Source organism: Monodelphis domestica, chromosome 4 (genome assembly GCF_027887165.1).
Source record: "Monodelphis domestica isolate mMonDom1 chromosome 4, mMonDom1.pri, whole genome shotgun sequence".
Lineage (NCBI taxonomy): Eukaryota > Metazoa > Chordata > Mammalia > Didelphimorphia > Didelphidae > Monodelphis > Monodelphis domestica.
Genome location: NC_077230.1, coordinates 21649523 through 21663354, shown reverse-complemented (window position 1 = coordinate 21663354; position 13832 = coordinate 21649523). Strand labels below are relative to the sequence as shown.

General features: G+C 35.1%; 1 protein-coding gene across 3 annotated transcripts in view; it reads left to right on the top strand.

Moving 5' to 3' along the window:
• The window catches only part of USP9X (ubiquitin specific peptidase 9 X-linked), a 237974-nt gene that overhangs the window by 61836 nt on the left and 162306 nt on the right, over positions 1-13832 (top strand). For all 3 annotated transcript variants that reach the window (XM_056826165.1, XM_007493340.3, XM_001366516.5), the window contains exon 2: positions 7535-7788. In XM_056826165.1, coding sequence (XP_056682143.1) covers positions 7693-7788 — 96 coding nt within the window. In that variant the 5' untranslated portion in view covers positions 7535-7692. The remainder of the gene's footprint in view (positions 1-7534; positions 7789-13832) is intronic.

Below are 13832 nucleotides of genomic sequence, written 5' to 3'. Positions count from 1 at the left end.
GTTGTCCCTCAGTCTCTTTCTTTTCCATTTCATCTTCTCAACTGCCAATGAGATCTTCCCAAAAAGCAAAAGTCTGTGACCGTGTCACTTCCCTATTACCTCTGGGATTAAATACAGATTAAATTCAAAGTTAAATCCCCTGTTAAAACCTGTTATAAACCCTTTACAGCTCATTCTTACTTTCCTAGTGTTTTTAAGTTTTACTCTCCCTTCCAGGAACTTTAGGGTACAACTACTTACTTCTACTGCTTTGCTTTTCCTTGTATATGACTCCCTCCTGGTTTTCTTGGTTTCTGTCAAGTTTGAGCTCAAATCTCATTTCTTGCTAGAGGCCTTTTCAGTTATTTTCTTATCATTCCAAATTACTTTCAGGATAGTTGGACCAATTCCCTGTTCCTCCAAAAATGGATTAATATGCCTATCTTTTCACAACCTCGTCAACAAATATCTTTTGTCAGCTATGCCAGTGTGCCGTGAAACTTCAGACTGATTTTGATTTGCATTACACTTATTAGTTATTTGGTGCATTCTTTTATTAACTTGCTAGTAATTTGTGATTATCTTGATTTTTTTTGTCTTATTCAGATCTTTTAACCATATATTTAGGGAAATAGCACTTTTGTTCTTATATTTCTATTAATTGTCTCTGTATTTTGTATCAATCAAATCAGAGCTATTTGTCATAAATCAAAACTTTTATTTTAAAGCTTCTTTTTCAGGTAATTGAAATTATTTATTTAATTCAATATATTTTCCCCTCATGCTTTCCTCACACTTCTAAACTTCCCTCCTACTGTCAAAGGTGTCACTATCCTTTCAGTCTTCCAGGTTTACAATCTAGTCGTCACTATCAATTCTCCATTATCTCTTGCCCTCCTATATGGGGGGGGGGGTGTCAATTTCACCTTTGCAATGGCTGTCAAATACATATCTTCTCTCCTAGTGCCACCACACTATTTTCTTAGCCTGCTAATGGGGCCTTGATACCTTATCTTTCCCCCACTTCAGTCCAGTCTCCTTTTAGCTACCAAGTAATTTTCTAATGTACCTGTCTGACCATGTCATATCCTATGCTCAGTAAACTATGGTGGCTCCCTCTCTCCTCAGGATCATATGCAAAATTCTTTATTTGGTTTTAAAATCCCTTTATACCAGTGCCCCACCACTAACCCCAACCCATTTCCAGGCTTTTTCTTACCTTATTCCTTGCCATGTACTCATAAATCCTGTGATGCTGGCCTCCTCTGCCATTTTTCAAACAAAACACTGCATTTCTCAACTCTGGGAATTTTCACTGAATACCCATCATAACCTTTTTGCTCTTGCTCCTCACCTCTCTCTATTGGTTTCCTTGCTTTCCCCTTAAGTCCCAGCTAAAACCCTACCTTCTACAATGTCTCCAATCCCTCTTAATTCTTGTGCTTTCTTTTCAGTAATTACTTCATATTTATCCTGAATACAGTTTGTTCATATTGGCTTGTTGTCTCCCCCATTAAGTAGTGAGCTTCTTAGTTTTTTGCATAAGTGCCTGGCACCTTGTTGCTTAATAAATATTTATTAGCTGATTATTTTATCTTTGGTAATAACATCTCTCTTTTTTTGCCTTAAGAAGTCTTTTACCTTTAGGTAAGTCAAATCAACAAATATTCATTAAGCATTTACTATATTCCAGTTGCTACCCAAAGATTTGAAGGTACCAAGAAAGGTAAAAGACAGCCCCCTCTCAATGAGCATTTATCATCTAATGGATGAGACACTATGCAAATAAATACAAGATAAATTGAAGATAATCTTGGAGAAAAGGGACAGTAGCTTTGAGGGAGACTAAAAGAAAGCCCTCTTTCAGCCCTCTTTCAGAAGTTCTTCCTGTAAGGGATCTTAGGAGGAGAAACACATTCCCAGGCTTAGGTAGTAGCTACATCTGGAACAGGTTGGCCCCCAGGTGCTGTCACATTTCAATGTATTCTGCTTTCAAGTAATTGCTTATTTGGTGATGTTTTTGTTTTTGCTTTGATATAGATAGCACAATTGCAATTCTTGTTTTTCTTTTTTCTTTACCTTTGTCTAATTCTTCATTTGTATTCTGTGCTATATATATCTTTACTTTTAAGGTATCATTCTTGTAAACAATAATTTTTATTTTGTATTGCTTTTCCTCTCCTGAATTAGAATTTTTTGTTTTACTCTTTGTTTTTTAGTATTTTTCCTTATAATTATTTTTTCTTTATTAAAAAAGGCATCTTTCTTTCCACACTTAGGGTTGTCGCTTCTCCCCAAATCATTCCCCTCATCCATTTATTACCCTTCCCCCTGGTTTTAGAATTTTACTTTAACTTACTGGTTCCTTTTTCTTTTTACTTGGCTTTCTAACTCTTCTCAACTTATTTCTTCCCTTTTCTGTCTTAAAGACTCTCCTCCTTTTCCCCCCTTCACTTTTGCTGTTGTTTTTTTTTAATTTTCTGAGTTTTTCTAAAAATACTTTATCTTGTTTTCTTCATCCTCTACCCTTTCTCTCTGTTCTAAACTTTTATTCTTTGATTCATGACCTGTGTACTGATTTATTCCTTCAGACTTTTTGTATTCCTTGTGAAATTAAGCTTCTAAAGGAGTATCAATTTTGAATTTCCTCTTTTTAGCTATTTCTCTGTTATTCAGTTAGTCAACTAGCATTTTGCACCTGTTATTTTCCAGATGGTCTCTTCATTCAAGGAGGTTACAGTCCAATAGGAGAGATTATGAAAGATCATAGAAATTACTTACCTAGTTGCTAACTGCCTTTAAGAACTTTTTAAAATTCTCATCTTAGACTGAGATGTGGCACAAAATTTCAGAGAAGGTTGTATACCATTTCACCCCATATTTAACCCCTTTAAGGGGTCCCCATTTCCCATCACAGGGATAGTTCATCCATTTCATTCACCTAGTTTCAATCCCTTCTGCCCATTTCTTTCATTCTTTTATAGCCTCCATTTCTGATTGACTAGGAAGAATCATCATCCTTTTTCCTGTTCACTATGGACTTGATAAGGATTCCTTACCTTACAAAAGCTGTCTCTTACCTCTCCCCTCTCTCTTTTAGGAAGGAAATTTTATTCATTATTTACCAGCCCACAGAATGTATTACCAAGGACTTTATTTCTTCACATCTACAATGTTAACATTCTGCAGTAGAAAATCGGATTTGGAGTCCAAGGGCCCTGAGTGATTGAAATACTGTGACATTGTTAAGTGAAATTTCAGTAATTTCCTTATAATTGACAGCTACACATTGTTTTATAAAACAGTTATGAGGGGGAAAAGATGCTTCTGACTTAAATTAGGTTTTGGCACAAATGTTAATAAATTATAAATTCCATTAAGATCAGTGCATTCAGTTCAGTTGTTTATCATTCCATATGTCAAGGGGATCTGAGAATTTATTCATTTTTATTATTTTCCACTTTAAAGTATATTGACTGTTGAGAAGTGAGATTGTTACAATGTGAAGTTGGAATATTTTTCAAAAATAGAAAACACAGGCCCACATCACAACTTTCCCAATCATGGTTTCGTTATATCAAGAGTTGGAATAAGAAATTACATGGGAATGGGGTGGGGAGGGATGGTTTGTGGAAGCCACAAGATGATACTTGGCCAGCAAACAGCACGGGAAAAATTTAGAAACTCAGAAATGCATGAAATGTGTGTAGTAGTATATAATGTCAGTGTATTTTATTTTTTGATATCACACATATACACAGCTTCTTTTTATTTATTTATAAATCCTTACCTTCCACCTTAGAATCAATACTGTGTATTGGATCCAAGGCAGAAGAGTGGTAAGAGCTGGGCAATAGGGGTTAAGTGACTTGCCTAGGGTCACACAGCTAGAACTGTCTGAAGCCAGATTTGAACCCATCTCTAGGCCTAACTCTCAATCTACTGAGCTACCCAGCTGCCACCCCTACCCCCCCCCCCCATTTCTTTTTTAAAGTTAAATTAAAAGGTAGTTTCTGAAAAGAACATGAAAACTGGCAGATAACACACAGAGGCTATAAAGATTAGCCTGTGATTAGCTACATATAGCCTGAGACCAAATACTTAATCTAAATTTTACAATAAGGTGCTGTAAATACCCCATAAAAGAAAAAGTAGAAATTCAGACTTCTCTGGTATAATTGGAGGGCCAAAATTTTTTACAAGAGTTTTCCAGATCATTGGGGCCCTGGATCCCTAACCCCTGTGGTGTGGAAGGAGTAGTATGTTCAGATTTAAAATACCAAAAAAATCACATATTATTGGGAATACTTATTTCTTTAATGTTCTTTTAAATTTTTATTTAATTGATTAATTTAGAGTATTTTTCCAGGATTACAAAATCATGTTCTTTCCCTCCCCTCCCCCAAAGCACAATTCCATTGGGTTTTTATTGTGAATACTTAGAAACACTTTGTTGAATCTCCTCTCTCTCTTAGGATGTTTGTCTACTGGAATTCTGTGGGTTGCTAATCTATATCAGATAATTACATAGTAAATAGAAAGTAGTTTGGGAGAGAAGGCATGGAGATCAGTAAAGACTTTATATCGTAGGGGGTGCTTGAACTGTCTTTTAAAGGAAGGGGAATTTTTTTGAGGTAAAGGTGAGGAGTGAATATATTTCAAACATAAGGGGATGTGGCCAATGCAAAGGCATAGAGAGGAGAAGATGGAGTGGCATATGTGGGAGTAAGATACCTAGAGAAGCTGGGGCTAAATTGTATAGAGTTTTAAAATCAAAACAGAGAATTTGTATTTAATCCCAAAGGCAATTTTAGGAAGCCATTGGACTTGAATGAGTAAGAGAACATTATAGGCAGAACTGTGCTTAAAGAAAATTATTTGGCAAATAAGTATAATGGACTAGTGTAGTGAGAGACTTTGAGCAGAGAGATAAATTAGGAGACCACTGAAATAATCTAGGTTACAGGTGATAAAAGCCTGAATTAAATTGAGGAGAGAGAAGGGGTTGGATACTAGAAATGTGAAAGTGGAAATGGAAAGATGTGGCCACAGATTAGAGCTAGTAGGATAAAAAAGACATTGACTTCAGAGGTTTGACCCTAGAGACTAGAACACTGGTGGTGGTGTTCCTTTAGCAGAAAATGGGGAATAGTTTGGAAGAATGGTTAGTTTGGGAAGAAAGACAATGAATAGTTTTGGGCATGTTGAACTGGATATGTACCTGAGATATTGAGTCTGAAATTTCTTAGAGGCAGTTGGTAGAGGTGAAAGAAACAAGAAAAAGAGAAATGGGGGTGGGGGGTGGAAGAACAGAACCGTAGGAATTACCCACAGTATATGGTATGGATTTGATGAGCCAGAAAAGGTGATGAGGAGGATCACACAAGAAGGCATCAAGGAGGAAGTAGTGTTACATAAACTGAGGTGGAGAGGATGTTTAATAGTGTCAAATGCAGCAGATAAGTAGAGGAAAGGGCCTGAAAAGAGATACAAACAATTATAATTGAGATTTAATTAACTGGTTTTAATTGTGGTAAAGCAAAGAAATTATACAATTCTACACAAATTTATCAGTTTCAAATATGTATAATCCCTATGTATATGTGTTTTTATATATGCACATGTGTGTACATAAATATACACATGCATATACGTGCAAATAAATATGCAACCTTTTAAAATTTGACTATGAAATAATGACAAACCACTTGCGTCAAAAATTCAGGGAATAAACAAAAGTTTAAGTATTGCTTTAGAAGTCAAAATTATAACTCATTAATACTGGAAATAATTTTAGAAATCTTAGTTATTTCTTTTTTTAAGAGAATTATTGAAATAATTTTTCTAGCATTATAAGTTCTTGCTACATTGTTTCAGTACATTCTTTTAACATTTTTATTACTTTTTTTACTTTCATCTCTTGATTTCAGTTGATATTGCAGCAGTTGCTTTTAAGATTTCCATTATCACTTACTTTACACCTGTCTAGTGAAGTTGTATTGTAGTAGTTGGCATTTCTAAGTACTTTGTTGTGGGTGATATCCCTCTTCCCCCCTTTTAAATAGAGTTTGTAGTTAACGCTTTTCAAACTGGTGTAATGCTATTTTTATGACTGTTTCAAGTCTTTGGGCTATAAATAAGCTTGGCCTATATTCTCCCCATGTAGACTTTCAGCTTGCTTGGAGGAATTGAAAACTTTTTTGGAGGTTTGAATATCCCTGTTGGGATCTAAAGCATTATAAATAAAACATGACCTATTCCATATATATTTGTTTTTCTTCTAACACATAGAATAATACTTTGCACCAACTGGGTGCTTAATAAATGTTTCTATTGAATTATTTCTTGATAGTGTGAAAAGAGAGTACCTCAAATGATGGTGGTGATGATAGCTAATACTTTAAGAATTGTAAAACACTTTTCAGATGTTAATCTAGATTTGAACTCACTTCTTCCTGACTCCAAATCCATCACTGCCTACTGTGTCATATGATTGACAAAACTGTCATTATAAAATACAGATTTATACCTTGATACATGTGTTTTGTTGTTGTTGTTTGTGTTTTTTTTTAGCATTGGCAGAATCTAGCCCTGGCCAGAGCGATAATATAAAGTCAGCTTCTGGATTTTTAAGGAATATTTTCAGAAAGTTCTATTTTACCCACTGTTAATTTAAGAATGAAGAGTTATTCTCCCACCCCACCCCAATCCCCATTCATATTTTAATGGATCTCCCAAGGTAAATTGTGCCTTCCTTAAAAGACTTCCCAGCAATGCAAGAACTTGATAAAATCTGATGGAGACAGAGAAAATAATTTTTAATTCATCCAAAACTAATTTTCAAAAATATGTTGAAATTTAAGTTGGTTCTAATTGTATGCTGTATACATATTTTGGACATTGAAGGGAGAAATTTCATCAATTGAAGGAGATGAGAGTAGGAAAGGAATCCTTTTTAAGTATGAAAAAATAGACAATCAACAATATGGAAATATAAGCATATCAGCATACTTTCTTGGGGTTTTAATCATAACAAAATTAGTTCTGTGCTAAAATTATTCAGTGCTGAGCCAATGGCATCTTTGAAATTGCCAGAAAGATAATCTTTTGACATGTCAATTGATATAACATCCTTTGTTTTAAATTTAATAAATTGAACCTAAAATTTAGAGTAGTTTTCAAATTAAAATGTAATCAGGAAATGTTCACCAAAATAAAATAACACAGTGCAACATTATTAATTTGTGATTTTTCTACATCAATATGTGTGCCCCATGGGCGTCTGTTTCTGTTTGAATTTGACAAGATTGATTTAGAGGATAGAACCCCTCCCATTCCCACCCTACCCCCACCTATTTAATTCAGACTTCTAATCCTCTTTCTCCCTCTTCCTCTTCCCTCAACCTCCTATTAGAATTGGAGTTAATGAACTTTAGTAGAAATAGTTTCTTAATTTGAAATTATTATTGGTGATTTTGCCATGCATATAAAATCAAAGGTCTTGTTTTTTGATTTGATACATCTAAAATAAATGTATCTTTTCTTTCTATTTTAGGTTATGCAATGGTCTCTGCAAGATGGTTTGTCCTTAATTTGGAGCTTTTTAAGACTGACATATGCTGGTACTTCATCTTCTATAAGTGGACTATAATTTCTTCTCTCACAACAACTACATAAGCAGACAAAATTGCAAAGATCTGCCCTGTGTCGAGTATGACAGCCACGACTCGTGGCTCTCCAGTAGGAGGGAATGACAGCCAGGGCCAGGCTCCTGATGGACAGTCCCAGCCCCCCCTCCAACAGAATCAGGTATGAAGTGGAAAATGTTGGACACATTATATAAGAATATATCGTTTGTGAAATATAGTATTAAATATGTGTGATGAAGATTTTCACTAATTTAGAAAATAACTACCAAAACCATTAAAGTGTTTTCACATTTTTAAAATTATCTCAAATTTTAAGGAATCATAGTCATGCATTTTACCTGAATAGATAAAATAACATTTCATAATGTGGTTAAGTAATTGTACTCTTTGCCCCTCTGGGATCTTGTAATAAGACATACTAGTTGTTTTTGGAGCAAACTATATTATTTCACAGAAATAATAGAAATATTTTATTGAAACACTGAATTTTTAATCAGAAGATCTGGGTTTGGATCCTGGCTGTGCTGTTTACTGCCTTGTGTGACCACTGCCAAGACATTTAACCCAGCTTGGACATCAATTTCTCATCTATAAAATGAGGGAATTGTATTCAGTGATCTACAAGGTGCTTTCCAGCTCTAAATTTATTACTCTTGGTTTCTTTAGTGAAATTCCACTTTGCATAGCCATCTGGTAATTTTTCTAAAATAAATTTTTATTTATATCTATTGATTTTACATTACCGATATTACCTACTATATTTCTCCCTTACCTAGAACAAGAAGCCATCCCTTGTATTCAAGAATTTCTAAAGAGAGCAAACAAGGGGGGAGAAATCTGCAAAACTAGCCCTTAACTAATAGCAAAAATGTTTGACTTTGCCTCACACATGATCCTTAACCTCCACAAAGAAGTGAAGGTCGTAAGCAGATATGAGACACTTAGCAACCTGTAAAACCTCCTGACCCAGAAATAGATAAAGTTCACTGTAAATGAAGGTAGTAGACTTTTGGGGTGATTCCAACTTCCAACTCTATGCTCTATGATCCTCTTATCCTTTGAACTCTTATCTCAGAGTATTAGAAGAGATTTCATATGGATATTTTTGAAGTAGGAGTGAAAATTGAGAGTAAAGTGCCAAAGTTATTGAATTCACAGCTGGGAAGTGGCTGAGGCCAGATTTGAACCAGGACCTCCTGTCTCTAGGCTTGACTCTCAATCCACTGAGCTACCCAGCTGCCCCCCGGGAACATGTTTTTTAATAATGCTCAAAGAGTATGGCTGTCAGTGTCAAATGGGGAGCAAGAATTATGCTGCTTGTCTCTTTCATGCTTTTAAGGGTTAGGGTAGAATGTAGGAGAAGAGCCACTAACATTGAAGGCAATTTCCAGAGATGTCTGACATCTTTAAAAACCAAGTTAATTTGAGTCAATGAAGACTATAAGGAATCAATCAATAAGCATTTATTGAATATTTGTTATGTTCTCAGCTTATTTTCTAGAACTGATGTTCTAATCAGTTGCTAAATCTTACAATATGTTTGCAAAAACTCTCCCCACAAGCCCTCTTCTCCACTCACAGTCACCTCGGTAGTTCAGGCACTCATCATATCTCACCTAACTTCTTTGACTTGAGTGTCTGCATCTCAATACATCCATCACACAGCTGCCAAAGTTATTTCCCTGAAACATGGATCTGATCATATCTTATCCCATCCCACCCCAGAAATGCCAGTGGCTCCCTATCACTTAAACCTCCTTACTTGCCATGAACTCAGCTATAGATGAAGATGGTCATAACCTTGATCTTGCCAAGCACTCATAAATTTACTCACTTTCTGAAGAACTCTGAAATCTTAGGCATAATCTATTGGTTTTCCACTTCTCTGTCTTCCCTTGCAGAATCTTAATATTCACTATGACATCCAATTCCTCATTTCTCTCTTTGGCCGTCTCCTCTTCACTAACCACACTCTCTTCTTTTCCTTGTCTTGACCCCTTAAAGAATGAATTCATAACTCTATGCCGGTCTTCTCTCTTAATTCCCAAATCCTAAGGGAACTTTGTAATTCGTTGAGTACACCCAGCCAAGCTTTAGCCTTAAATCATTCCCATCATTTGTTGCTTTTGCTCTTTTACGTGTTACTAAATGAAGAGGAAGAAAAAAATGCAACCGTTCTGATTTGGTCCACTAAAAATTTAAGTCATACAACCTTAAGTGGACCCTCACTGCTGCTAGGCAATCTTAGTATTAGCTCTGTTATCAACTCACTATTCCACTCTCCACATTAGGTCTTGCAAACTTTTTCATTCTTCCAGAACTTCCCATGACTTCTTCACCTCCCACTCCCTCAGCTGGGTCTTTACCTTTCTTTCTAAACTCTCCCCTTCCTTCCCTTCTTTATCACTGTTGACTTTATCATCCTCCCTTTCTTGAAATTTAGGAATCGTCCTGGATTCCTCACTGTCTCTTACCCCACATATCCAAGCAAGGCCTACTAATTTCACCTTCACAATATCCCTTGAACATATGTCCTCTTCTCTCCTCTTAACACCATCTCCACTCTAAGACAGATCCTCATTACTCCATGTCAGTACTATTGCAGTAGCCTGCTGATGAGTCTGCATGCTTCAAGTCTTTCCCTACTCCAATTCATTCTTCATTCAACCACTAAAGTATTTTTCCTAAAACAGAGATCTTCCAACCATGCCCCCTTCCTACTCAGTAAGCTTGAGTGGCTTCTAATTGCTTCTAGGAAAAAATATAAAATGCTCTCTTTGGCATTCAAAATCCTTCATAACCTAGCCCCCCATCCCTCCCAGCTTTCCAGTTTCCTTACACTTACTCCCCTATAACTTACTCTTTGATCCAATGATACTGGCCATATAGATGTTCTATGAACAAGATGTTCTCATCTCTAGGCATTCATTCTCTCTGACTGTCCCTCATGCTTAGAATGCTTCTCCCTCCTCCACTCTTACTAGTGACCTCTGCCTTTTCAAAAAAAGTCCCAGCTAAAATCCAGCCTCCTACAGGAAGCCTTCCCCATTCCTCTTTAAAAGCAACAAGAACGAAGGGAGGGAAAGAATATGATTCTTATAACCAAGGAATAATGTTCTAAATTGACTAAATAAATAAATTAAAAAAAAAAGCAACAAGAACAACAAAAATACTTTACCTTACACCTTAGAACCAATAATACTTTGTATTGGTTCTAAGGCAGAAGAGTGGTAAATGCTAGCCAATGGGGTTAAGTGACTTGCCCAGGGTCACATAGCTAGGAGGTATCTGAAGCCAGATTTGAACCTAGTACCTCCTGTCTCTAGGCCTGACTCTCAATCCACTGAACTCCCCAGCATGTGCTGTTTTCCCCCCCTCCCCCATCTCTCTTAATTCCAGTTTCTTCTCTCTCTTAATCCTTACTCTTAATCTTGTGTATATAGCTTGCTTTGTAGATATATTTGTTTGCTTGTTTTCTACCTTGATTAATTGTAAGCTTCTCAAGAGTAGGGGATTGTCTTTTGCCCTTTTTTGTATCCCCAGTGTTGAGCATAGTGGCTCACATAGTAGGCACTCAATAAATGTTTACTGATCAAGTTGAATGGAGTCACTTAACCTGTAACACTAGCTTTAACTAGTGATCTTACTTACCTTTCTGTGGTTTTGTAATCCTAAAAATAGTATATGATATTTGTTTAAAAATACCTCAGAATCTATATTGTCACTCCTCTAATTCTCTCTGGCTTCTACTCACATTTAATACTTTCCATATTTTATTTTGAGTATTATTCATTTGTACTATGATCCTAATACATACTATACTAATATAAAGATATAACGTGTAATATCATTTTCACTCTCATTCCTATTTAGGACCATTTCTGTTGCAATCATGTAAAAATAGTAGTAGTACTTCTCATTTATTACATAATCTTATTTTAAGATCACTGCTGAAATTAAGATGCCTGTTAGGTATTAAGTTTAGAGTTGCTAGAAAATTTTTGATATTTAATGCTAATAGTGATAAGAAATATTTGAGTATATTGTAAAAATTTCAATAATTTGCATTTAATTAATTCAGAATTTATAATAATGTAACAAAGACTTTAATTTTTAAAATTCCATTTAAGCAAAAGATCTATGGGAAATGTTTAGCTTCAGAAAATAGTGAGTTTCTACCCCTTTAATGGACTAGTAACAAATTTGTCTTTAATCATTATAGGTTCAAAATATAAAATACTGAGCAAATCTAATATTATTTTTGATTATTGTAATAAGAAATGATGTAATTAAATTTATTTTGAATTACATTAAACTTACATCTCATTGAGATCTCATGGTTGAATATAAACCTTTTCCAACAGGGCCTTTCTCTTCTCTAGTTCTACATGTGTTCTACATCAGGCCTTACTTTTATAGCTCCCAGTTTTCATGTTGATCTCATATTTTTTTTCCTCATTAGGTTGAAAGTTTCATTATTTTTATTTCCCCTGTCTGTTTTTACCCATACATCTTGATGTATACCAACTGTTCTACTCTGTAGACCAGCAGCCATTATATACAAGACCATAAAGTATTATGCTGCTGACTTTTGTTTCCTAAGACACATCTGACAGTTATTTCCTATTGTCTGTCAAATAAAGTGTAAGCTCTTTAGCTTGTCATTAAAAATTCATCATCTTCCCAAGTTCCACCAATGTTTGTTTACACCCTTACTTTCTGAGACTTTCTTAAGGTCTACCCAGCCAGAGTAAACTATTTTCAGGTTTCTAAATATTATTCTGTGCTTTCCTGGCTCTAGGACTTCTTTCCTGCTTCTCTCTTCCTAGTATACTTTTCTGTTTACATTTTTTTAGAAATCTTACTCACCATTAAAGCTTAAATGGTGAATAAGATTTCTACAAAGATATTCTCTCTCTACTCTGTTTTTATTTTATTTTTATTTATTTTATTTTTTATTCCATCTTCTACAGGAGGTTTTCCCAATCCCTCTATAATGGCATCCCTCTGTTAATTATTTCCTATTTATTCTATATACTGCCCTCTGGTGCATATTTGTTTCCTTGTTGTCTCCTCTTTTAGATTGTAAGCTCCTTGAGACTTGGGACTATCTTGCCTTTTTTTTTTATCCCTTTCACTTAACATAGCACCTGGCATATAAATGTTTAATGAATGTTAACTCAATTTCATTTTATTTTCTTTTAATAATAGACTTCTTAGACATTGATACTTGGGTTCCTTTTCTAGTTTCTATGTTACTTGATGATGCCTTAAGGAATCTTTACTATAACATTACTTGAAAAGTGTGCATGTAACTTCTGCTGGAAGACCTCTCAAGGAGAGCTTGCCACCTCTTGAGGCAGATTAATTATTAGGAAAATTTCCTGACACCATGCCTAAATTGACTTTTTTGTGACCCATTGCTTTTGTTTCTACCCTAAGAGACCAGCAACAAGTTGAAATTCTTTCACCTAACTATTCAAGTACTTGAAGAGAGCAATAATTTTATCTCTTCGCCAGGCTATGAATCCCCAATTCCTTCCATTTAATGACTAGATTGGTTATGGACAGAAACCAAGATACTTCACTATCCCACTTATTCTCCTGAACACCCTCTCCAGGCTTTCAGTGTCCTTCTTAAGTTGTTGTTTTCAGAACTGAATAAAGTACTGCAGATATAATTTCATTAGAACAGAAAACAGTGGGACTAGCATTTTATTTCATGAAGATAAGCCACCTCTTCATCAAAGAAAACATTAGCTCTTTTGGCTGCCACCTAATAGTACTGATTCTTTGTATTTGTAGTTTGCTAAAAATAGCAGATATTTCTCTGACTAATCAGTCTAACTAGTTCTCTTCCCTCATCCTGTACTTAAGTATAAAATTGATTTTTTGAGCCCTTGTCTTAAGAATTTATTCTGATTGAATTTTATTTTATATTCTCATATTATATTTTTCCCAATGTCAATGTCTTTTTAGATCCTATCATACTGGTTATTAGCTGTCCCTCCCAGCTTTGTTTCATTTTTCAAATTTTAAGAGCCTTCCATGGATGATTTTTTCCCTATGTTCCAATGGGGAAACACAACAGACTACCAATATAAGGAAACTGAAAGGGAGTAAAGAAAGGTACCTGCAAGGGCTTTGTTGAAGAAGATGGGGTTTGCCTCTTTTTTTCAGACTAGAATAAAGGAGGAAATAATT